Source organism: Bemisia tabaci, chromosome 10 (assembly GCF_918797505.1).
Source record: "Bemisia tabaci chromosome 10, PGI_BMITA_v3".
Classification (NCBI taxonomy): Eukaryota; Metazoa; Arthropoda; class Insecta; order Hemiptera; family Aleyrodidae; genus Bemisia; species Bemisia tabaci.
This window is the reverse complement of record NC_092802.1, coordinates 23,104,909-23,132,388: the sequence shown is the minus strand read 5'-3', so window position 1 is coordinate 23,132,388 and position 27,480 is coordinate 23,104,909. Positions and strand designations below refer to the sequence as shown.

Here is a 27,480-nt window from a genome sequence, read left to right as displayed (position 1 = left end):
TTGCGCAAATCATGCGTCATTTTTTCACGTGCCATCAAGATCAGGATGTTGGTGTGGAAATTTCCGGCAAAAAAATGTTGACGCAAATGCTCAACGTTCATTTGATCAGTGAGTGGGTGCGAGGTTGTCTCCGTTGAGATCATTCCAAAAGCTTTGCTTGTTTTCGGGGATCTGTTGTCGACTAAGAATAAACGGACGAAAAAGGTACAATATCTCTCTTAATTCTCAAATTTCCTTTAAAAGTAAATATCATAAAATTGGTCGTTTCGTAGCCAATCGAACAATTATTAAGTCTTGCTTATGATTTTTAAAAATTTAAGGAACGACGAAGGACTAGAATTTATTTGATAAATCTCCTGGCCGACGGGGAGGCAAATACTCTGGTCACGAGGACTGATTCAATGGAGATGTTGCATGTGTGAGGAATTTGCGATTTGACTACTGATTCTTATGTAAAAGTTCGCGAGAAACACGATGGTGCCACTGGTTTTCTCTGAATCAACTCCCAAGCTCAAATAAAGCTCTGAAGTTGAGGCCAAAATGGATGGAATATCCCACGCTATCCTGAGAGTCCACCTCTACATCAAGACAAACTCTCCATGCAAAGATAGGGAGCAAATACATTGACAGGGCTGCCACTTTATTTGGGGACTTTAAAACTGAGAACACGGCAACCCTGCTAATGTATTTGCTCCCTATCTTTGCATGGAGAGTTTGTCTTGATCTAGACGTGGACTCTCAAGATAGCGTGGGATATCCCCTCCATTTTGGCCACAACTTGAGAGCTTTTTTTAAGCTTGGGAGATGATTTCAGAGAAAACCAGTGGCACCATCGTGTTTCTCGCGAACTTTTACATAGGAATCGATAGTCAAATCGCAAATTCCTTACACATGCAACATTTCCACTACTCAGTTTATTGCTTACCACCTTTGTCCATTACAACCATCCTCTTCCAACAACAGGATCCCTCCATTTCTTCAATGTATTCTTTGTCCTTGGCTTTGTCCACCAATCTCAATAATCAACCCCTTGGTAATCGAAGTTTTCAGTTCTATAGGATTCCAGTTCAGATAACCGAAGTCTTTCATGAGGAATACGAGTGTTAGTATGAGTGTAACGAACGCTATAACTATTGGTCGCCGGAAATGAAGTTCGGTTTCCATAACTGAAAACCTCAGTTACCTCGCCTGAAAACTGAGTGTTCCATATCCATTGAAGTTTTTCCCCGCTAAGTAGCACTAGGTCCATCTTTCCAAAACTTCACTTTTAAAGTTATTGCTCTCCGTGGGGTGTCTATTGGGCAGATAAAAGTGGAAGTAGTAGGAGAAACTTAGGAATTGTTCTCTTAAAATCGAAGAATAAACAACCACTGTAAATTATGGAATTTTATAAAAACGACCAGAATATTTAACATCCTCACCGATTTTCGCAGGCTGCAGTGGTTCATCACGGATTACTTTTTGTCCGAGTCGTCTAACTCATGTTTTAAAATTGCAATTCTTTATAATTAAAACTTAGGTTATATAAATTAATGAAGCAATTTTTGGTTGAATCAATGTATTTAATTACTAGATAATTAAAACATGATCTTATGTAAAATCTAAAAAAAACATATTAATCCTTAAATGTTAGTATCATCTGAATTTTGATCTCTTAATATTATTTCGAGATTCTAAACTTTTTATTTTTTACTAAGCCCCTATATAAAAGGTAAAAGATTAATATCTTTACTTATAATTCCATATTCATTTGAATTGAGGACTTTTTCGGTAAAAAGCTTGCAATGCTAGGCTAAAGTTTGTCAATGTTTTACAGCGTTTGCGACAATTGAAATTCATTTACAGTCGACTTACATCCTTACAATAGTGAGGAAAAACTCAGAGCAGATTCAGGGAAAAATTCATAGCAGAACTGTTGGATAAGTCATTCACAACTAAAGAACTATTTTGCACAGTCTTGGTAGCATTGGAAGTCTCATATGCCTTTTTACCGAAAAACGCTCACTTTTTAAATAATTACATTTTATTTAATTTTTGAAGCCCTCATCTGGGGTCGGACTTCCGATCAGCATGATGATGTCGGTGGCCTACCGGTCACTCCTCGGACTTCTGTGTTTGAGCGAATCCCTCCGACTGCAAGTTGAGGCTGTCTCATTCCCTTGTCGGAGCCTACAAAAAGTCAAGCAAGGATCGATTGTCACCACCAATAAATATGGAAGTAAATTGTGGTGTGGTCAACCCAGCGGCAAATTCCTCGCGGTACAGCCGGACAAGCTCTTTCACCTGCAATGCCCATCAGGCGTTGAATCGCCGAGGGAAGCCAAGGGTGCGATTTACGACTTGGCCAACTTGACGTCTGGTACACAAATCATTTTTGAACAGAACGAAATGTGTTCTGTCGTGCTGAAATCTTTCTCCACGGGTTATAATGCCGAAATCCTTGCCCAGAAGCTTGATGGCGTCACGGTGCCTTTTAACGGTATGTTTGAAAAGCTCAACAGCGATCGTTGTATGCTTCCTTTCTCTACGAGTCCAGAATTTCCGGAAAGTCCGGAAATAGTACTGATTTTTCAAGGGCGGACCGGAAGTACTGAAAAAGTGCGGAAATTTTGCAAGAAAGTCAGGATTTTTTTCATTTTTGTCGCAATTTAAGCGGGAAATTAAATTTTTTGAAATTTTTCGAATTTCGTTAGTTGAAGGTATTGAAGAAGTACTGAATTTTTCTGCTGAAGAGGCACTGAATTTCTTGGGAATGTACTGAAAAAGTACTGTAAAAGTATTGATTTTTAGCCAACCTGTTTTAGTAGTCACCCTGCCTCTGTTAATGCTAAAAAAATAGATCGTGCACTAGCTCCATCGAACGAACGCAAGGATATCGACTTACTGAATTAAATTTAGAATTACGAAAAAAAACCTATGTGCAATATCCTAGAGTACATGTTTAGAGAGAGTACGGAAATGTCAGTAATTTTAAGGCCCAAAAGAGCGGGCAACGTATGAATTCAAATTATCAAGAGTGATTAATTAATACAAGTATTACGACCCCTCGTTTGTAAAGCGCATACTTGACTTAGTTTTTACATGTTTTTACTCATTTTTTGCGGAAGAACACTCATTCAAGAGCATTCTTGGCCGTCTTTGTTTATTATTGGAATCTGAAAATTGGCAGTGACATTTTTCGTCTCTGTTTGATAATACTGCCGTGCTAAGGAAAAACGCCGTATGAACCTACGAGAGTTGCCAAATTTCCCTCGATAAAATTTTGATTTTTTAGGAAAGTTATGAATATTTTTCCTTTAAATTTTCAGAATCTTTAGGTAAAATTGCGAACTAAATTATCCAAAAAATTGGGAGAAAAATATTCCAAAATTTACCAGGAAATTCGCGTTTTATCAAAGGGAATTTGACAACGCCTGAAGGTTTATACGTCGTTTTTCCTTAGCACGGCAAAATAAGTTCATTTCGATCTTTTCCCCCGAGCAGGCGTTTCCTGCAACGCTCAGCACTACATCGAGTACCTGTCTCTGGGCACCGTCATCAGCCCTTCCGTCGGCCATTATTGCCCGGTGTTCAATACCTTCACATCTCGCAACACCATCAACCCGCCCGTTTTCCGACTCAAAGACAAGAACGGTCAGTACTACAACTGGCCGCCGCAGGACAATGCGGGAGCCCTTACTCTCGCTGGAAATGCCGGGATGAACAGAGTACCGTCGAACACTTCCCACCCGAGTCGTTCCAATTCCAAAGGCAGCAGGTCCAAGGGTTTCTTCGGCCGGAGGCGGACCATAGCCGACGAGGACAAGAAGGGTGCTGCGGGTGCGGGGGTTGGTGGTCACTTGTGGCACGGTGCCGGTGGAGGGGGTGGTGCCCTTCATCGTCATCATTCTGGCGCGTCCGCCGGCCCGAAGCCGTTTTGGAGTGGCGCCTTGCTCAAGCTTCCCTCCTGGTCCCGATGGTCGTCCGGCCGATTGACTTAGTCTGATCAGGGTTGCCACGGCCAGGGAATATCGGGAAAACCAGGAAATGTCAGGGAAATTTAAAAAGTCAGGGAAAACCGGGAAATGTCAGGGAAGTTTAAAAAGTCAGGGAAAAGCGGGAAATGTCATGGAAATTTAAATAGTCAGGGAAAAGCGGGAAATTTCAGGGAAGGTTAAAAAGTCAGGGAAAACTGGGAAATTTAAAAAGTCAGGGAAAACCGGGAAATGTCAGGGAAATTTAAAAAGTCCGGGAAAACCGGGAATTGTCAGGGCAATTTGGAAAGTCGGGGAAAACCAGAAAATGTCAGGGAAGACGGGGAAATGACAGGGAAATTTAAATAGTCAGGGAAAAGCGGGAAATTTCAGGGAACTTTAAAAAGTCAGGGAAAACTGGGAAATTTCAGGGAAATTCAAAAAGTCAGGGAAAACGGGGAAATGTCAGAGAAATTTAAAAAGTCAGGGAAAACCGGGAATTGTCAGGGCAATTTGAAAAGTCAGGGAAAACCAGAAAATGTCAGGGAAGTTGAAAAAGTCAGGGAAAACGGGGAAATGTCAGGGAAATTTATATAGTCAGGGGAAACCGGGAAATGTCAGGGAAATGTATATAATCAGGGAAAACCGGGAAATGTTAGTGAAAATTTGTTAAATCACCTTTATTTGCTCCCTAGAATGAGTTTAAGGTTCGAACAACAAAGTTTGCCTGAGATCTACGTTCGATCATGTCTTCTTTACCAGCTGTCATATCCTCAATTTTCAGTTAATTTCATCAAACAGGGAAATGTCAGGGAATTTAATTTTCTAAATTCTGTGGTAACCCTGCCCCATGGATATTAACAGTGGATTGGCGGTAGGCTATGGAAAAGCGAGTCCAACATGGACCGATCGGTTCCTTAACATACCCTGAGCAGTTGCTTACTGTCTCTAATAAAAATAATGAACTAATTAACCATGTGTGAATGATGAACAGAGCTATTAGAATAAATCATTTAAAAAGGATAGAGGTTTTTTTTTTAGTGTGTCAGTTGCATTGGTCACAGAATCGTGTTTTGATGTTTGATTTTTGTAGATTAGCTAAAATGTGATCCTCGAACTCATTCAAATAACGACTATAAATTCAGCCCTTAGCGGTTTTAGGACATTTTGTCAACGAATTTTTCTCCGCGCACCTTTTTTATCCAGTAGTTACAGTACATCCACGCGTAAATTAGGCAGCAGTGACTTCGTCCAAGCGTCATATTTTAGTTCGTATTTAAAATTATAACGACAATATGGGAATGAGAAAATCGAGAGAGAAGAAGGTGTTTGTATGGTGATTAATTTTTAATTGAAATGTTACTTTCTTATTTTGATTCCTATTTTCAAAGTTTCATTGCTGAATATCTGGTTTTATCTACCCTTAAAATGTTAAATATAAAATATACCTTACATATACCTTTTTTTTCTTTTTCTTTTTTGTTTGTTTAAGAAAATATTACTTCATTTTAAGAACATCTACATTTTAAAACGTGGCAAATATTTGTAAAACCATTGCAATGCGATGGCAGTGATATTAATCTCAATGAGCCGTAGTTGTGTTGAAAGGAACTTGCAAAAATGAATGAGAGAGAAAAAAAACTAAGAAGCACGCAATCCTTGGTTTTAACCAATTTATACATAGATATTTTAAGGTAAATACGTCCAATTATGAGCGTTTGGTTGCGCGTACACCACGCTGCAGCATAGTAAAAGCACAAAATATAAAAGAAAAAATTAAAGTACTTTGGAAATCATTGAACTTGACACGGAACAACCTTAACATTGACAAAACACTCATTATATGTTCCTTGAATACTTATTTTTTTTCATCTATTTAAAAGAGAATAATCCATGCAGAGCGAAACTTAGAGCGGAGCAGCGCGCTGCCAGCGCGAAACGCGCACTGGTGACTACAAACCTAGAGGGATACTTCACGCAATGCTGGAAGTATCCACTTAGGTTTGTAGGCGCCAATGCGCTGTCGGTCGCCCGCCGCGCCGCAGTACAGTGTGCCACGTCGCGGCGCCTGAAGCAACTATTTCACAACAAATGTGTTGCACAGTATCATACAAAATTGAAGGCGCTCCAACATATTAAGAATGAAAGGCCTCCTCGAGGAGTACGGAACTTTCCTCACAAAATAAATCGACGGTGAAACTCCCTATCTAGTGGCGTGGCGTGCTTTGCGATCCATCGATGTTTCCCCTTTTTAAGCTGTGGTAAATAATCGATTATTAAGGTGTTCGTTGCGAACGCCCTGTTTTACCATACTTTACTTTTCCATAGGTTTGAGTGACATAACAATCGATATATCGCAAAGCACGCCACGCCACTGTCCCTATCTCGGTTTGCGACGTTCAGATTTCCTGTCATATTTTTTTTTAAATGGGAAACAACTCAACGGCAAGTCTGAAAAACCGTCGTGATTTTTCTTCTATGCTCAACGAAAATTCTGTGAAAATTTCAAAGAATGATGTTTAAGACACTTGCAAATTCTTTATTCCCTCAGTAAATCCGGCTTTTACCGAAGGAAACTCGGCAACGTCTGAAGGCTCATACGGCGTTCTTCCTTAGCACGGCAACCTTTGTGTCGAGTACCTATATTGAGAGAGTATGGCCACTGGGCCCCATGGAGAGGCTTAGGACCCCAAAATGGCGCTGCTTTGTTTTGGTTATTGTTGATGGGAGGGGGGTCATTGCCAACTATTGACGGTTATCACCATCCCCACTTGCTGCCAACCTTACTACATCTAAGATAATTTTTCTCAAAAATTGCACACGATTAGCCTTAAAAATATGTAAAGAAGTCGCAACAGTGCATTTGAGTAAATTTCTCGTTACGATCAACATAGAAAACTACATTTTGAGTCATTTTGCATTACATTAATTTATGGCGTCCGCCATTTTTGGGTCCTAAGGGCTCCTAAGCCTAATTCAGCCTAAGATGGCTGAGCCAATCAGCAGTGGCGTGGCGTGCTTTGCGGTGTATCGATTGGTATGCCATTTAAACCTATGAAAAAGGATCGATAAACAGGGTGTTCGCAGCGAACGCCTTTATAATCGATTCTTTACCATAGGTTTACATGGCATAACAATCGATTCACGCCACGCTACTACCAATCAGAGGTGGTAACACCAGTGGCCATACTCTCTCAATATGGGTTCTCTACCTTTGAGTGGCCGTCAGACCCGCGAAAATCGGGCAACGCCGCGTCACCCAGGAGCGCCCGGCGTTTATGAACTTTAATTTCGTTTTATCGCTTTAATTATATTTTTGCGCGGCTCGGCGCGGTGGCGCGGCGGCGGCGTCGGCCCCTAGGGCTCGGCGTCGCGCGGAAACGGCAATTGATTCGATGAACGTTCGATGCGATTGGAAAAAAGGGAGCTCCGCTGCTCGCTCCGTCCCTCGCTATCTCCGAGCCGAGCGCCCACCACTGCCGCCTCCTCCGCCTTCTTCTTCTTCTCGATGTTGACGTCGCCCGCGTTTTCTCACCAATCGCTAGTATCTCTTGGTCCCCCCCCCCCCCGTCCCCCGGGTCCGACGCTCCTTTATTCATTTCCTCAGTTATATAAAGTCGCTTTACAACGCACTTTGGCGTTCCACGACACCCAAACGCCACATATGCCTGTCTTCCCAGAGGTTATCGGGCAACTGACACCGCAACATCTCTTCGTCAACGCCCTGCCGCCAACCCTTTACGGGACGTCCCCGTCGCCTCTTCCCAGGTGGTACCCAATCCAAAACTTGTTTGGGCAACCTCTCCTCCGACATTCTTTGCACATGTCCATACCAGCATAACTGCCTGGACATGACGTCGTGCACGATATCTTTCTCAACCTTCATCACCTGGCGAATTCTCTCATTACGGACACGGTCCCGTCTCGAAATGCCGGCAGATCGCCGCCAAAAATCCATTTCAGTTGCCCTCAACATTTCTTGCGTTCTTTTCGTCAAAGGCCACACTTCACTACCATAGAGCACGATACTTTTAACGATGGCGTCATATATCCGGTGCTTGTTTGCCTTTGAGATGCTCTGATCCCAGAGCACCCCGTTCAGCATCGCGATGGCTCTCCTGCCTTGGATGATCCTGTCCTTAATTGCTCTATCCATCCTTCCATCCTGATCAAGCCAGACACCGAGATACTTGTACTCATCACACTCTTCGATGCGCCGTCCATCCTCAAGCTCTATGCTTTGCCGTTGATGCGCTGCTCCCACGACCAGCTTCTCTGTCTTGGACACACTAACATCCATGCCCCATTTCCGATATTCTTCGACCAACTTCCGCGTCATGTAATCTGCATCTTCCTCATCTTGAGCTACAACGATCTGGTCATCGGCAAAGCATAGAGTATAAAGGGTCTGCCCATCAAGGAGTGGAACGCCCATTCCTGCAACCTTCTTCTTCCATTCCTCTAAAACGTGCTCTAGGTATACCTTAAATAGTGTTGGTGACAAACAACAGCCTTGTTTTAGTCCTTTTGTGACGAAGAAACCTCCGGACAACTCTCCACGACATTTAATTCTTGCTATCGTCCCGTTATAAAATGATTTAATTGCCCCCACAAGTCCTTTGCTAAAACCCCTTTTTTCCAAGGCTTCCCAAAGTTTCACTAACGGCACGCTGTCATAAGCTTTCTGAAGATCCACAAACACCAAGTGCAGCTCCTGGCTGACCGCCCTTTTCTTCTCGATGACCTGGGTAATGGTGAACAGATGGTCGACGGTAGACCTACCGGCTCTAAAACCAGCCTGTTCTTCGGCTTCCTGGCCGCTCCAAAACTCTTCGACCTTTGCCTTGAGAATTTTACCATAGACCTTGCTCAAGGTTCCTGTGGCCGATATACCTCTGCAATTATCGCAATCTTGTTTACTACCTTTCTTATGACTGGGAGTAATCCAAGATTCCTTCCAATCCTTTGGTATTTCGGAACCACGCAAACAGTCTTGCATAAGTTTCCGAAGATGTTCAAATAGTTTACCGGTGCCACATTTTATCAACTCTGCCGGTATACCCCCAGGTCCAGGAGCTCTGCGAGTTTTCAACTCCCTCACAGCCTTCACTACATCTTGGAGCTGGATCTCCACGTTGGAATCTTCTTTAGTGCCTATGACTCCGCCTTGAAACTCGGGTCGCCTCTCCGTTAATAAATCTTTAAAATAGTCCTCCATCTTGTCAATTGGTATCGGAGATATGATGTCGCGCATTTTATTCCGCCGCAACCCTTTGATCACTTTCCAGCCTTCCGTACTTTTCCGACCTCCAAGGTAGGTATTTATGTTCATACAGCTTTCTTCCCAAGCCTCATTCTTCTTCCGAGTGATTACCCGACGGACTCTTGCTTGAGCCTGTCTGTAAATAATTTTATCATCCAACTTTTGGGAAGAGAGAAACTGATGATACCTATTCCTTTTCACATTTATTTCCTCCTCTACCTCCGCATCCCACCAGTACGGTTTTCTGTTATCATTTTTTTGATCAGAAACCCCCAGGGCCTCCGCTGCCGCCGAGTGAACGCAATTCTTGATAAACTCATACCGCTCTTCCGTACTGCCATCGCACGCATCTCCTAACTTTTCATCCAGGCGCTTTGCGTACAGAGCCTTGACACTCGGGTGCTTTAGGCTATCGATGTTATACTGAACTTGATGTACGCGTTGTCGCTCCGGTTGTTGATTGTCGCCTCGATCGTTCTGCGACACCCGAGCGGGAAAGGCTACATCCGCTCTGAGGAAATAGTGGTCACTACCGCAGGAGAGTCCTCTACATACCCTCACCTGCTATTCATTTCCGCCGCGGATAATTTCCGAACGCTTCGCTCTCGTTTCGGGGTTCGCTCCGCTCTCTGCGGACCTGCGGCCTCGGAGGCGGCAGGAAATGTTCGGGACCTCACCAAATGTGATTGATTTTGTTTCCAACGGATTTGAGGGAGGAGAGCTTCTGTCGCGCTGAGGAAACACCGCGGACTCCATCCAGATTTTGTGAGTCTTCGATACTGCCGTGCAACGCAAAAACGCCGTAAACGCCATTTTACATGTTTTGGAAACAACGTAACATAGCAGAAAAACTTGTCTACCTTGACACAATATTTTTACAGATTTCTTCCACAAATACTATCAAGAACTTAACTTGAAGATTTGAAGTGCATGGGTTAAACAGTTTTTATGTTATAAAGTGCTAAGTTCCAAAAAACGTGGGAAAATCTTGATGGATTTACGGTGTTCTTACTTAGCACGGCAGCATAGGGAGAGCGCCTAGTGAAATGAAATCTTGAGTATGTACTTGTTTTATTCGTTCATGTTACGTTTATTTCACACCCTACAGTATGTATCTGGGTGTCTACCGGTCCCCAATGTCCCCGATTATCCCCTATCTTGGAAGGCGTGTCTCCAATATCCCCGAAAGTCCCCGATTTTCTTGTTCAGGTCCCCAAAAAATGACAAAAATTGTCCTAAACACCGACATTTTCAAATTTTCGGCGGAGCGGTATAACAAGGAATAAAATAACTGAAGTAATGCTTGGTTTTTCGTATGTTTTCATCGGTTCATTATGACTTGTAAAATTAGTCGCATAAAATACGCCTTTAACGCTCTAAGTAGTTCCCTTTCTCTTACTAATTCGGGAGAAAAGTCCCCGATTTTCTTGAAAAAACACCTCTAAAAGTCACCAAAAGTCCTCAATTTTGGTTTTTCATAACTGGTAGACACCCTGATCTTGGAATGAAAAGGTAAAATGTTTATTTTTGAGGAACTCAATGAATATTTTTCCTTTAAATTTTCAGAAACTTTCGTTGAAATTGTAAACAAAATTATCTAAAAAAAAACTGGAAGGAAAATATTCTCAAGTTTACAAGTTTTAATCAAGGAAATTTGGCAACTCCTGAAAGTTCATACGGCGTTTTTCTCAGCACGGCAGTATAATGGGCTGGAGCGCCTTTTACAAACAAATTTTGATTAAAAACAGCAGAGAGCCGATTTTTTGTGAGTAAAACAACAACTTTTTGGGGGTTCACTTTGCTTGACATAAAGGAGGCAGAAAGTTCAAAAGTCGGGGAATAGTCTGACGTCATTTACGGAACGACGTCTACACTGCCGATTTCCCCCACTTTATTTTATCTGCGAACATTTTCGGCGTAGAGTTCTCGATACAAAGCACTTTGTTTCATCGTTGACGAGAATAATTATTCTAAAGTTGATGGCTCAGATACTGAGTTTGTTAAGGGTAGGTTAATGAGTTGGAACTAAAAAGTTCTAGGATCCTGGAAGAAGGTAGCGACACTTCTTTTTGAGACGTGATCCTCAGAGACTCGTGATAAGAAGAAGTTCCCGATGTCGAAGCTTAGCGCGAAGTTCCTGAGAACTCAGGTCTGTCCCTTGAAAGTTGAAACTTCGTACTAAAACTTAGATTGTCCCTCTCATTGGTTCCTGCTTTCTCTAGATCCAAGTTTATTGAAGCAGGAACTGCTCCTGTGGAAAGGCGGGAATGATCGATTATCGATCTTTCCCCCTTTTAAGCTGTGGTGAAAGATCGATTACCATAGTGTTCGTTGCGAACACCCTGTGAATCGATTCTTTCCCATAGGTTTAAATGGCAGATCGATCGATCTATCATCGCAAAGCACGCCACGCCACTGAACGGTTCCTGCAATGAGCAAATGGTGCGTCTCCGGGAGGTTCCATCCTATGAAGGGTGAGGGTACAAATGAGTGAATGTTCAAAACCGTTTTTCATATATTTGAATGGATTTATTTTAAAAGGAACTATGTACTAAGGAGTTTCATCAAAATCCTGTGCATGTAGTTCCTCTGCATTTTATTTATTTCTGTCTAGTGCCTGTCAACATAAATACGCCCATTAAATATACATTTAGAGGAATTCGGCATTGTATGGATGGATTTGACAACCCCATTCGAGGGGCTTTGAGAACACGGCACATAAGCGCTGTTTTTGAAAAATTTGAGGTGTCAATGATTTTAAGTAAAACTAGTCTTAATGCATATGCTGTGAAAAATTCGGTCCCAAATTCCAATTTTTAAGCACCAAAAAGTCATGTTTAAACTTTCTCTTCGCTGGAAGGATCCTTGTAATTTCGACATTTCCAATACCTATTTCCCCAAATAGCAAAAACTGCACTTATGCGCCTCGTCTTTCAAGCCCCTCATTTCAGGTTGCCTAATTTCTTCGTATTTTTATCATATTGACAGGGAATGGAAATACATGATGCATTGAAACTTTCCAGAAAAGTTCACTAAATTATGAGGACTATCCTCACGAAGTTCCAAGTCTGAGAATGCTGCGTGATATTTTGTACAAAACTTGAGCGAAAATTAAGCAATACTGCCGTACTAAGTAAGAATGCCGCATGAACCTCCAGGCGTTATCAAATTTCCCGATAAAACACAAATTTCCTGGTCAACTTGTGAATATTTTTATATCAATTTTTCAGATAATTTTGCTCGCAATTCCACCGAAAAGTCCTGAAAAGTCGACAGGAAATATCGCTTTAAGTCAAAATAATATCTCGAGAAAATTTTTTTTCAGTGAATATTTTTCTTTGTGAGTGTTTTTTTTCCCTTTATTTTTTCAGAGCTCATCTTTGGAATCCAAATCGACAAAAATGGGAACAAGGGCTATACGATAATAATAATAATCCAATTTGCATAGACGCTAGTAGTGCCATGTTACAGAGGAGCGATATATCGACAATGTAAGTCGGTAATCACATAACTCGGTTTTTGACGTCGCAGACTTCCTGTCATACTTTATTTTTTAAACGGAAAACTACTCAACGTGAATTCTTTGAAATTGCCGTGATTTTTCTTTTCTGTGCGAAGAAAATTCTGCGTAAACTTCAAGGAATTACGTAAATTTGTTCTGTTTTAAACAAATAACGTAGAGGCGGATATTTTCAGACACCGCATACGAGTTCTGTGATTGCCGACTCACGCCGTCGATATATCGATTTTTTCTCATCGGTAGCATTGGAAGAGGTTATCCCATCTCATCGTTTGGATCCAATTCGATATAATGGAGAATCCCTTTGGTGACGTCACCACTAATAGCGTCTGCAGCGAAGCGCTTCGAGTTTGTCTCCTCCTGTGTACACACGAAAGCCGGCGAGGCACAAAATCATCCGCGAAAAAGAGTCATTTAAAGACGCCGCCTCGGAAAACGAAAACCTCCGCTGAACAAACCCCACGGCATGCGCGGGATTGCGCGGGCTACCCTCGGTAAACACGAGGCCTCGCAATACCCGGCAAGATTGTTGCAATCTTCCTCTCTTCGATTTATTTTTAATGCATGTTCAAGCACGGGAAGGCTTCCGTCTCCTGGCCGACCTCCGTCACAACTGAAAAAAAACATAAACATAACATAATCCCTGCAGGACTTACGTCGTTTCTCCGGCGAGGCGTTCCATTAACCTCCTCGCTCAGATGCGCGAGAAGAGGTCCGACCCACCATGGATAATTTCTCGCGGCGTCGCTAATGGAATTCTTGCGGCATTTCCGCTATGATATGGATGTGTTTCTATCAAACAGATCTATGTGCATTAAGACATGAGCCCTGAGACCCACAAGGATACATACATAACAGGGCTCACGTAATACTGCACATAGTTCCGTTTGACAGAAATACGCCCATATGCCTGCCGCGCTCACGCCGAAAACCCCGCAACTCAAACAGTGACATCGTGTCACACACGCTGTTTCAACACGACGGGGCGTGGATCCGTTTGTTTAAGTTCAAATCAGCCAAGGTGCAAAATTCGGAGCCTGAGCAAAGACTTAATCGCATTTAAATGACACGGTATTTTGAGCTCGTGTTCCCTCCCCCTTTTTTCCGCCCCGCCTCCATGACACCCTCCCGATGCCGGTGTTGTCATTGTTTCAATTTAAAAAGGGGGCTTTACGGTGGCACGCGTGCGGTCCGGCAACGATGTTCCCCGTGCTCTAGTCTTTGTAAACCTTTTGAAATCCCCCTCGTCGAAGTCGAACTTTGCAATGCTAATCACTGCAACTGTACTAAACTGCCGTGCTAAGGAAGAACGCCGTATGAACGTGCGAGAGTTACCAAATTTCCTTTGATAAAACGTGTATTTTTGACGACATTCATGCACACATTTCTTCGAGATTTCCAGATATTTTAGATTAAATTGCGTACAAAACTATCTGAAAATTTTGGGAAAAATTTCCTCAGTAAATTCGGTTTTTACCGAAGGAACCTTGGCAACGTCTGAAGGCTCGCACGGCGTTCTTCCGTAGCACGGCACTAAACGTTCGCCCACTTTGGTAACGCTTCATTGGCGTTTTACAAAGTGGATGCGACGAAAGTTCGGAAAGGGGGCGGGGGGGGGGGGTGGCGCATGTTTCGCTTCCGACTAAATTTGAAATGTAAATAATGGAAAAAGGGACTGGAATAACAGATGGTAAAGTTAGATGGATACGTTGTAGGACATTATCAATTTACGACGTTTCGTCCGAAATTTTCCTTGATACTGAACATTTCCTTCCCACTTTTACTATGTTATTAAAATGTCGTAATTTTGACAGTTTTTGTGTTGTGTTTTTATGATCCATTGGGAAGAGGAGATTCTGCTGCTTGTTCTGTTGTTCACTTGTTCTGGTTTCTTGGGCATCCAGAAGTCTACGTTTTAATTTTGCTGGGTTTTGGTAATACGTCTGAATTAATTAGGAGAAATGCTGTAAACTGGTGGTATTTGGGAAATTGGGAATAATTTACGCTATGCTAAATGCATTTTTACGCTATTACTTATTTTGGGAAGTAATTAATAAAACTGTTGTTGAATGTTTTACTACATCTATAATTGTCTTAGGAAGCAGAAATTTGCAGGCGTCGGGTGAACAGCGTTTGATACGTTGCTCGACTATACTTGAGAACTGCAACCAGTGGTGAGTCGTTTCAAATTTTGAGTAAAATTTTGAAACAAAGGTGACTTATCTGTGTCATGCAAATGCTGTATCGTGTTTTTTGAAGCGGAGAGTCAAGAAAGCGCCTATTTCTTCGACAGTTCGTGAAGGTACGGGTGAATTTTGAACCTATCCGATGCGCTCACCGTAATTTTTGAAACACATTCCCGATTAAGAGACCAACTCTTCTTTTTCCTCTATCAGATTTTGTAAAATACCGATTGACCCATCGCCCCATATAAAAATGGACCGCGTTAAGCAAAAAGGAACCAAGCCAGAGCAGTTACTGCCAAATTTAATCGGAATTTAATTTTTTACATGCAAAAAGTAGTGCGGATTTTCGTGCCAATATCAGTGAATTTTCTGCATAGAAGGAAGCAACTTCCTTAAAATGTTCAGAGGAATCCGCACAAACGTTCTCCTGAAGGAACAAATTAAATTTCCCAGTTAAACTTGGCAATAGCTGATGTAACTTGGTTCCTTTCTTCTAAACGCGGTCCAAACGGAACATAAAAAACGCAATAAAATGAGTTTGTGGCACACATTTTAGAAGCGTAAATCGCAGATGCTTACAAATGAAATAAAAATAATAACATCGGCTCTAACAGCATTCCGGCTATCGATTGATCCGGGTTAAAACAAACGAATCTACTTTACGGAGCGAGTGCATTATGGAGGAAATTCTGCCGGCGTATAGAATCCTATTAGTGCTGTGAGTCGTGTCGGAAAATTATGTGCGGCGGATTTGAAAATTGTAGAGCTTTTGATCCTATGAGCGCGAGAAAGGGAAGTTCGACGGAGATGACTCTCTTTGAGCGCTCCTGTACCGTCATTCGTCGCCCTACTGACATACAAGCGTAACTGCGAACGGCAATGAACCTTATCGTCCATATAATTCAATGCCTTTCTGGGCTCATCTCAATGTGTACTTACGCTCTTTTGTCAGCCGGGCGACGTATTGTTCGTTCGATATGGAGCTGCGAAATAAATAGGTTTACCGCTCGAGCGTAATAGAGTTCGATTCCGGTTTTTGGAAACTGAAATTGTGTGGTGAGCCGCTGAAGCGCCAAGGTAAAGACAGGAGACTATATACTTATAGCCATAATAGGCCTGTACAGCCTACGATGCTAATAGCCAAAATAATCGAGAAACATCTCCTTCTCGCCGAAAAAAAAGGGAACTAGACGGCTGAAGATTCAACATTTTTGGATATTTGGACCGCGTTTAGCAGAAAGGAACCAAGCCACATCAGCTTTTGCCAAATTTAACTGAGCAATTACCTTAATCTAAATACACTCAACCATTTTACAAAAGTGTTCAAAAACTAAGGTGTAATCTACTTTCCCAGTCGTGCTTACAATTGTACTTGTATGGTAAGAATTATTTGGGTCATAGTCTTAATACAGCATTGCTATCGATATCAAAAGTATTGCTCCCACAGAAGTATCAGTAAGTTCATGTTAACAATAATTTCTATCCGATCAACAATAAAGAATTGCTATCGAGACAAAAAGTTTTTTTATGTGAACGAATTAAAGCATCGTGTCTTTACCAAATTTTACGTTGAAAGCGACTCAAGCGACGTAAAGTTCGGAAATCAATTTTTGAATACAACTATACGTGCTTGACGGTTGCCCGTATTACATACTCTAAAAATTGAAGGCTTTTTAAATTTTTTTAATTCTCTGATACTGCTTCGGGCGGCGCGGTTTGTACGGCGTTACATTTCGACGGTGCGGCTTAGGTCCGCAACCACGTACGAGATCATTCCCTGAAGTTTCTGACAAACTTTCTTCACACAGAGAAGAAAAATCACGGCAGTTTTGAAGAATTGCAGTTGAGTAGTTTACCGTTTAAAAAATAAAGTATGACACGAAGTCTCCGACGTCGCAAACCGAGACACGTGATTGCGGACTTACATCGTCGATTCGGACTTCATTTTATAATATTAGGAACCACAATTTCTGGCTCATCGAAGGTAGGTCGAAAACTGGGTGGGAGTGAACAGTTGAACCAGAAACCTCGAAAAGCAACTAATTTTTCCAAAATATCGGTACTCTGTGCGACACAATGAACGACAAACTGAGCAACAGCAACGACGATGAGGTGATGGTGATGAGTAAACTGCACACATTTTTGTGAACTTGCATCATAATGGAGATGTTGCATGTGTGAGGAATTTGCGATTTGACTACTGTTTCTTATGTAAAAGTTCGCGAGAAACACGATGGTGCCACTGGTTTTCTCTGAAATCAACTCCCAAGCTCAAATAAAGCTCTGAAGTTGAGGCCAAAATGGATGGGATATCCCACGCTATCCTGAGAGTCCACCTCTACATCAAGACGAACTCTCCATGCAAAGATAGGGAGCAAATACATTGACAGGACTGCCACTTTATTTGGGGACTTTAAAACTGAGAACACGGCAACCCTGCTAATGTAATTATTGCTCCCCATCTTTGCATGAAAAGTTTGTCTTGATGTAGAGGTGGACTCTCAGGATAGCGTGGGATGCCCCTCCATTTTGGCCTCAACTTGAGAGCTTTTTTTGAGGTTGGGAGTTGATTTCAGAGAAACCCAGTGGCACCATCGTGTTTCTCGCGAACTTTTACGTTAGAATCAACAGTCAAATCGCAAATGCCTCACACATGCAACATCTCCATTCTGATTGTTCAAAATTTCAACGGTGATACTGACAGCAGGCATGTTTCTAAAAAAGGAACCTAATCCGAACGCGAAAATCCGCCAAATCTCGCATGAAATTTGGATGGCGTTAAGCAGAAAGGAAACAAGCCTCATCAGCTATTGCCATGAACTGGGCAGTATAATTGTTTACTTGGAAACGGTTGTGCGGATTTTTGTGCAAATCTTACTGCATTTTCTACATAGTACGAAGCAAATCCCTTAAAATTTTCACAAAATTCCGCTCATACGATCTCTTGTCAAAAATTAACTTGCTCAGTTTTTGGCAATAGCTGATGTGGCTTAGTTCCTCTCTGCTAAACGCGGTCCAACTATTCCTATCTAAGGGAGCTCATTTTGCCCATCTCCTCAAATGAAGGCAAATTCCTTTTGCCTCTTTGCCCTTTTTTCCTTTTTCTTTTTTTTTTCTCTATGATGTCGCTTTTTGTTGGATAATACTTGTTCCCATGCTTTTACAAACAATACTTTCCTAAATATTTTCTGCTAAACGTGGTCCACTAGAAAAATAACAAAAACCTCGAAATCCGACAACGCAGGCAGGTATCTATCCAGGCGGCCGACCCTCGAGAAGAGAGAAACGTTCTTATAGTCCATTAACTGTTACGCCTCCCCAACATCCCCCTCCCCCCCCTCAAACCCTTTTTTCCCACCGTGACCGCGAACTTCGTTACCGTCGCTGTCCGCGCTCCGAGGGGGGGGGGGGGCAAAGGTGATTCGCATTGCAAATACTTTCGGGGTGCACGTACGGTAGGGGAAGGGGGCGGGGGATTCGTGCTCCCCCGGATTAATTGAAATGCGTGCGTCGCCGCGCCGCACAGTGGATCGAGCCACCATAGAAGGTCCGACGTGAATTTTTTGGCTATTTCAAATGTTTATATTCATATAGGCACAAACTCAATATCGAGGGGTGTGCCTGAAAGAAAATTTCACGAAAAACCCAAAAGGACCACTCTTGAACTTCGTTTCTTCGTATTTTCGAGAATGGAGATGTTGCATGTGTGAGGGGCTTCCGATTTGATCATTGATTCTTATGTAAAAGTTGGCGAGAAACACGATGGTGCCACTGGTTTTCTCTGAAATCATCTCCCAAGCTCAAAAAAATCTCTCAAAATGAGGCCAAAATGGAGGGGATATCCCACCCTACCCTGAGAGTCCACCTTTGCATCAAAACAAACTCTTTATGCAAAGATAGGGAGCAAATACATTGACAGGGCTGCCACTTTATTTGGGGACTCCAAAACTGAAAACACTGCAACCCTGCTAATGTATTTGCTCCCTATCTTTGCATGGAGAGTTTGTTTTGATGTAGAGGTGGACTCTCAGGGTAGGGTGGTATATCCCCTCCATTTTAGCCTCACTCTGAGAGCTTTTTTGAGCTTGGGAGATGATCTCAGAGAAAACCAGTGGCACCATCGTGTTTCTTACAAACTTTTACATAAGAAACAATGGTCAAATCGCAAATCCCTCGCACATGCAACATCTCCATATACACGGAAAAAAAAGGTTGTCTCGTGCAGCCATGAAGATGGTCGATTCGACCATCTTCGAAAGCTGAAAACCGCGCCAACCAAATTGTTGGCTAGATCGACAACCAGCAGGTAGTGACGCTGCCTTCATGCCGCGCGGCTGGGTCAGCCCTGCGGAGATGGTTAGATCAACCCGAGCGCTCGGCCGCCATGCCCGCTTACGGTCATTGCTACAATTTTTCGGGGCTTTTAATGGAAAATAGGGGCCAGGAGCCCCATAAAATAAATATCTGAGAACGCTAAGTTGTAAAAATGAAAAATATGAAATTTGTTAATTTACTCAACTTAATTTACTACGATAGAATTTTTTTCAACCCATTATATGGGATTGAACCTGGACCTACCTAATCCTAACCTAACACCCTAACGATTGAGCTATGACGACCGATGAAGAAGGAGCACAAAAAATCTGTATTTAACCGTCAACGTCGATCTGCTTGAGTTTGATAGCTGAATTCGAATCTAGATTTGTATTTGTGATCATTTGTTTCATTTCTTTAAATCGCACAGCCTGTTTTTTTCTTTATTATACTTTTTATTCCTACTACACACGCTACAAAAAAATATGATCGGATTTACCAGTGTTTGGTTATTATTAACCATGCTGTCTTCTTGCTTTTTTCCAATGAAGCTGCGCAGTTTAGTTAGTTACCAATATACCAGTATTGTAAATTACACGATACGGCTGACACCATGCTAGTGTGGCGTTTCCGACTGCGTAGTATGGTAATTTCAAGCTTCCCGAATTCCAGATGCTCCGACGAACTTTATGGATTCTAACATCCACTCAACATATATTTTTAAATATTAACTCAAATTATCAGAAACAAATTTGATATGAAAGTAGTAGATATTTTACTTACTTTTTGATTAAAAATTCCGGTACACATACAATTACTGGCAGTTAAAGCAAAGTTGACGAGAAATAGCAGATAATTGCTTCACCGATTTCAAGTAAATGATACCAAAACGAAACTTGTTTTTACCGTCAAAGAATCATTTACAAACTAAATCAGTTTCACAAAAAGTTTGATTTCATAATAAGTAGATAGATAGTTCAAAATATACCTAAAAAAATAAACTACACGCAGTACCAATTGCCACAGTTCACGGTGGTACAGAAACTGGCAAATTTTGATGAAAGCTTATATTCAACAAATATCCCAGGAAAATTTTACTCTGCATCGGAGTATTTTGATTCTCTAAAATTTTAACACAAATAGTTTTTCGAACGAAGTATTCAATAATCACTGGTCTATCATTTTCAAGGGACTTCCGTATCTTCCCGCTTTCGCAATGACTTTATACAGAACCGACACTCACTAAATAACAAAACAATTTTGCGAAACGCCCTTCAAGTTTTCAGAATTCACACATTTTGTTAGCCAGATTCATCGCAGCAACTCTTATAACCTCCAAAAAGTGGTCGATACAGGTAACTAGGAAATCTCGGAAAATATGCGTGGAAAGTTAAAACAGATAGATTTAAAGAGAAGACGGTAGCTGTAGAAACGATTCGAACACGAATTTGGGCAAATTACGCGTAAATTCACATGGATTAATATAGATAAATAAAGCCAAGCGCACAGACTCCGAACAACAACGTGATGAACTCGTAACTGAGTGACAAAGGAAAAATGGCGGACCGCAGCTTAGCCAGGCGGGAACTCTCACCGCGCTGACAGTACCTGATGGTTGGGTCGCCTTTGTGATGGCCAGTTCAGCTTTGTCAAGATGGTTAATCCGTCCATCTCAGCCACAGTGACATCCGCCGTAAGATTCTTGCTGGCTTGGCCTACTTGTGAGGGTATGATAACATACATTGCTGGTTGCACCACTAAAAGATGCAACAGTCGGATTTTAATTTAGGCGTATAGGTAAATTGGATTCGTGCTTGGTCACATCGGTCAACGTGGCTGGTGAATCCAACTATTTTTGTTGGTTCTCACGGCTTTTTACTTTTCAACCATACCGCATTAGCTGTCAGAGACAACCTATTTTTTTCCGTGTAAGCTCTCAAAGTTTCCACATATTGTCCGACTTCTCCTATTGATTCGGTCCAGTGTGCGCCGATGCCCTGCAACCGAGACCAGACTAGCCGAGACCGAGGCAGCCCCCGAGTTGCATCCGCAGCCCCGATTAATTCTAATTGCTCCGTTTAATTTAATTCAATCAGTTCGCCCCGTTTCAGATCCCTTCCTTCGATCGTTTCTTTCGCCCGTTTCGGCCGTGAAATGAAACGAAACGTATTCCGCGGATGCGGTTCATTTCTGCCGTTCGGGCTTGAAAATGAAATGGGTTTGCAAAGACAGCGAGTCGATTGTTGAATTTGATGGACAAAGCTATAGACAAAGAAGACAAAAGAAACATGGAGTGATCCTATTGGTGGAAGCGAATGGTTCCGATGGATAGAGGTAGGGTTGCCACGGTCAGGGAATATTGGGCAAACCGGGAAGTGTCAGGGAATTTTAAAAAGTCAGGGAAAACCGGGGAATGTCAAGGAAAATGATGAAAGTGTCGGGAAAAATTAATTAAATCACCTTTATTTCCTTTCTAGAGTGGGTTTGAGGTTCGAACAAGAAATTTTGCCTGAAAACTATTTTTTATCATGTCTTCTTTATCAGCTGTCATATCCTCAATTTTAAAGGAATTTCACCGAAGTGTGTCAGGGAAATCAAGGAAATGTCAGGGAATTTCATTTGGATTGCATTTTGCAAAAAGGAATCACTAGCATTGCAATGATGCTAAGATCGTGCAACTTCATCCTTTGCAATAAAATTGCGGAAATTGTGAAAAACTATGAAATTTAGATGGTAATTTTTGTCATAAATTTACAGTTTTTAGCGAGTAAAATAGAAACTATTAAGGGATAATCTGGTATTTCCTCCAAGACAAAAGAAGTTGCACAATCTTAACATCATTGCAATGGTTCCTTTTTGCAAAATGCAATCCATTTACTAAATTCCGTATCAACCTTGAGATAGGTTTAAGCTGAAATTTACCATCAACATATGGGCAGGAAATAAAACTAGATAAGAGCTCTCTGATTTTAGTCAGAGATTTTCTCAGGAATAATAAAAAGGAGAAGAAAAAAAGAACACATTTATAACGAACAGAACTGATGAAAAAGAGAATGCCTAAGAGGCTGAAAGCTTAATTATATTTTTCGAAAGGTTGAGGTTTTATATTATTATATTATATTATATTTTATATTACTCGGTCGAGCTTACGCATTATCGAATGGTCCTCCTTGCGGTGTCAATTTCAAATTTTTTCAAGCGAAAACAGATTCAATTATTCCTCCCAGTCCTACGGGTTTCTGCACGGGCTGCAATGGCTGGGATAGCTAGATCCCTCGTTCTGGCGCTGATGACTGATACCAAGGACTTTTTTCGGTGCCGCAAACGACGGTGCAATTTCTTGATCCGCATCGTGTCGGCGAATAACACTTAAGCTCCTTTGACTCCGGCACGCCGCTTTTTCCACGGGTGGCAAACTATATTTTTATCATAGAAAGTTAGTCAAAATCTGCTCACATCACGACTGCAGCTTGATTTTTTTTTTTTTTTTTTTTTTTTTAAAGTTTTTTAGAGGTTTTTTAATTCACCTGAAGATTCTGCAACCTTAAATTAGCATCGGGTTAGAGTTCGCACACGTCCATGCTACAGGTTGTTCAGATTTTCAGGGATTATGGCTGAGTGGAGTCTGCGCCTCTGCAGATCCACTCGTCAGTTCCTTGAAAATTCGTCGCCACCGCCGGGATTCGAACCCGGGACCTATTGGTCTAGAGCCAGACGCGCTCGAAAAAAGTGGTGAGGGCATCTCCTAAAGTCGTGGTACCACACTGATATAAATATTTGTGTTCTTCGGTTAGTTTTGGTTAATACAGGAAGTAGAACACAAACCAACATAAATTTTGTGTTGATTTTGGTACAGTTTGCAGTGAATTTAGCGCAGAAAACAATTGAGAGACTGGGAAAATGTGTTCCACTGATTGCAACGTAGGTACTCACCATTCGTTTTTTTTATTAAATTTCTTCAAGAAAACTAGCTGGCGTCTTGTCTTGAAATTGTCAACTGGAGGCTAGGGTTATTTTGTGTTTCACTTCCCGTACCAACCAAACTACTGTCTCAAAATTTCTTAATGTGTGCCTTTGTTTGGTGGATGAGATGGGCATTTCCAAGTAGTTGTGGTAGTACCGCAACACTTGGGTTGTTGACTAATTTATTGGAGTACTACCACAATTAATTGAATATGCCCTTATCATTCAAAAATCCCTACCTCTTTTTTTTACTTATATAAAGCGTGGTTAATGGAGATTGAAGGAGATCCTTAACATAGCGTCCTAAAATGGACCATTTTAATGAATTTTTATGGAAAGTCAACAATTCCATGATAATACATCCTTACGAGGGATTGCACTGCTTTGTTCTTTCAAAAAATTGCAAGCCCCGAAGAAAAAATGTTTCAAGTTTTTACATTTGAAGGTAGGTTCATACATACTCTAAAGCTTGTTAAACCCGAAGAAAATTCTTCTTCCGTTCTTTACTTTTGCAGTGGCAAAGCACTGTAATCCCTCGCCGAGTTAGGAGGCCATAGAGTAATATTCCATAGGAAATGAATCCTTTAACACCCAAAAATCGTGGTCCTGTAACACTAGTTTACGTAACAGAATGGTAAAATAGTGCTAAGTTCACACTCAGAGAGGACATCAAAGCCAGAAATAGGTACCTAATTTATTTATCTTTGACATCCGTCATGCGCTTCTGCTTTGAATTTATTGTACTAATCACTCCTTGTCTCTGTTTTATTTCAGGTAAGGAAACAGCAACATCAGTAAACTTTTTTACTCTCAAATTATAATGAGGCTGTGGTGAGTTATTTCAATTATTATTTGAAATTATTTGTTATGAATTATTGGATACTAAAAATATTTTTTAGGGCGAGAATATTCATGAATGAGCGTTATCTTCCACAAAAATGAGTGAGTTTATGGAAAAACTATAAAATTCATCTTTAAAAATTCTTTAAAAACACAAGGATAAAAACACACACACTTGCGTAAAAATTGTTTTTTAAAATAACGGGACGCGTTTCGGGACCTTAGCTCCCATCATCAGCCGCGACTCGAAAAAAAAAAATAATAAAAAAATAAAATTCATGCCTTACCAACGACGGATCGTAAAAATTTTACCAACAAATCACGTTGGATAATTTGATTTCATTAGCTGCCTTTTTGGGCCCTTAGAGCTTAACCACTTAACCTCAAAATTACCGACATTTTCTCCCAAGGTACTTTAATCCGAAATTTTAAAACAAGTTTTTTAACATTATCTTGAAAAATTGGAAGTCGAACGGAAATTTTACAATTCTCGACTGTCCATTCGGCGTTTTTCTTTAGTACGGTAGAATGAGTGCTTGCCTAGCAAAGCATCTGTGAGCTTCTACGCATTTCTCCTTAGCTACCTGACCAATCGGGAGTATGCAGGAGCTGAAACGGGAGCAATCGTCCTGGAAACGTAACCAGCAGGATACGACAGTTATCGTGGATGCTCCCTCTATTAGAGGGATAGGCGGAAGTCCCAACGGCCGTGGGTCACTTGGGTCCTCTTGCTGAAGAAAATACGTGCACGGATCACGGCTAAGAATGGGCCAGATGTACTGGTCACAGAATCGTGTTTTGATGTTTGATTCTTTTAGATCAGCTGAAAACAAGCGGGAAAGTTCTAATACTGTCGTATTAGAATAGCGCTCAGGTGTTAGTAAATGTATTTAATGAAGAAAGGACGTATAAACTTCGTCGACTTGGCTGGAAATGGAAATAAAACATCAGCTGATAGAAACAAAGTACCAAGGAACCGAAACGCGTATTTTGTTTCCCGAAAATGAGCTCATAGCGCGTTTTTTTGTAGGCTTCATTTGAGTTCAACGATCAATCGATAAGAATAATTACTGCCGCTAAGAAATTTTCTTACAGACAAACGCGAAACTACCTGCCATATGTTAAAAGCATAAAATCAGTTTCACAGCTTATTTTAAAAATGGACGAAAGCTTCGATGAGTGGATTTAAACGCATTAGCACTAGTATACTAGTACTCCGAGGCAAGTCGAAATCAAAAAGCGCTGCCTATCGGCTGAGCGCTTAATAATAAGATCTATCCAAATAGCAAGTTTCTATGCTGTTTTAATCGAGATATCGCGCTTTGAGAAATTCGGTTTATGACGTCATCCACCGCGATAGTGATAACCTTGATATCTTCCACCTTGGTTTCATCCGAATTTCACGTTGAGTAACCAGTGCAAATGTGCATCACTAATGAAAACGAGGTGGAAGAAACCAAGGTGTCACTATCGCCGGTGGATGACATCATAAACAGAATGTTTCAAAGGGCGATGTCTCGGTTAATACTGAACGTAGAAAGTTGCCATTTTGGACAGCTCTTATTATTTTCTGTTGATCTACAATAATCAAACATCAAAACACGACTCTGTGATCGGCGCAACTGACCCAATCGATGCAAAGGGGGCTGTCGCACATTTTTTGTACAATTAGTTCTTGGAAAAAGCGTGAAGAGTCAAAGGGTTATTTTTCTGTTTTTCATATAATTAAATTGTGGCTGGGAAGAACTCTCTTGAAAGTCATTAAAAATTCAATAAAAAAATCAAGATGTATAAAAGAACGTATTTTTAAGTGTGCTCGAAAGCTGGAAATGATATCGTGGAAATTACGGGTCTTTGTTGAATTGATGGGTCTGTTACACACTTTTTTTGTAATTCATTTCCGAAATGTAAGTAATAGAATCTGGATGTCATTTTCCCATTCTTCATTTGATCAAATTTTAGCAAGGAGCAATACTTTCCAAGTCGCCAAAAATTTTACCTCGTTTTGGACGGAAATATTTCGCTCCAATAGATCTTGCAGCGTCACCAGAAAAATTGACCGCCTCCGCGCCATATGTATGTTTTCACTCGCATTTGGTTAATTTTTTTGGTAATTTAATGGTAATTTTTACGTTTCCGTGTATTAGTCGAGTTTCTGGTTGCAATAGTCCACTAGACAAGGATTGAACTAGGAAAAAATTCTTATTGTTGACGTCGTCTTCGCGTTGCGTTTAAAACTTTTATCATTTAAAACAATCAACTGATCAAGTATTTCAATACCGACTACAATTGTTTCAATATCCACAAGATCCGTGTACATGTGTAGAATTTTTATCTTTTATGTACCAACACCTATGTACCACCCAATTTTATTTGACAAAACTTGGAAAAATGGACCTTTGCGCACGATAGCAAATTTTTTAGAAGAAGTATTTTTGTTTTAAAAAACGACTTCCCTCATTAACATCAGATGACAACAGAATACGTCGGGTCAACGAAGAATGCTTTTGAGTCCTGCCATACATTCATTACTAATGGTGATGGCTTCCAGTGGCGTGGCATGCTTTACGATATATCGATTGATCTGCCACTTAAATCCATGGAAAAGTATCCACAGGGTGTTCGCACCGAACACATTAATAATCGATTCCTTACCATAGCCTCAAATGGAGAAATATCGACAATCGATAATTTACGCCTCGCCACTGATAGCTTCAGGATCTGATTTACAAATTGTGCATCCGTTTAGTCTAAAAACCGTACCTCAATTTTTTGCACTGTGGACGTCACGAAGAGACCGAATTGAAGTAAATTCAACAGAATCCTCATGTTGGAACGAGGAATCCAAAACGATACAGCTGAGACCGAAAAAAAACCTACGTTTGAAACTTGTCACGTTATCCAGAAAAGGCGCGGAAAATCGCGCGGTACCTAAATTTTTACTGGCCCGCTTTATAATGGGTCTGAATATTTTCCTTTCGGCGTGGAAATTATTTCCAAGTGATTGTTAACTCTGTTCATGCGGTAACATGGATTTTTTTCTTTGCGGAAACTTCGGAAATCAACATAAACCATCGGTTACATTCATGCAGGAGCACCTGATTCAACTCCGGTTTGATTTATGCGGATGGTCATACGTCATTCGGCCTTCACAGAGTTTGGCATCCATCGAGGTTATTTTCGAGGAAAAGGCAATATGTTTCAAAGACCCCTACAATGCACTGGGGAAAAAAAACATCGGATCTAGAGTCCAGACTCTTAAAACCATCGACAAGAAAAATACTCTTGATTCAATCGGATTTTTGCTTAAGTCAAGAACCAAGCCTCTTAATTTGAGCGGATTTCCTTTTGATTTAAGCTTAAATCTGATTGAATCAAGAGTACTTTTTCTTGTCAATGTTTTCAAGAGTCTGGACTCTATATCCAATGTGGTTTTTTTTC

The 27,480-nt window shown here is 41.1% G+C and overlaps 2 protein-coding genes across 12 annotated transcripts in view; both read left to right on the top strand.

Moving 5' to 3' along the window:
- The window catches only part of CASK (peripheral plasma membrane protein CASK), an 832,536-nt gene that overhangs the window by 545,047 nt on the left and 260,009 nt on the right, over positions 1-27,480 (top strand). The window lies entirely within an intron of this gene.
- LOC109036340 (uncharacterized) lies at positions 783-4,586 on the top strand. Its single transcript, XM_019050513.2, has 2 exons — positions 783-2,479; positions 3,484-4,586. Exons 1-2 carry the CDS (start codon positions 2,071-2,073, stop codon positions 3,978-3,980), a joined length of 906 nt encoding a protein of 301 aa, XP_018906058.2. The 5' UTR covers positions 783-2,070; the 3' UTR covers positions 3,981-4,586.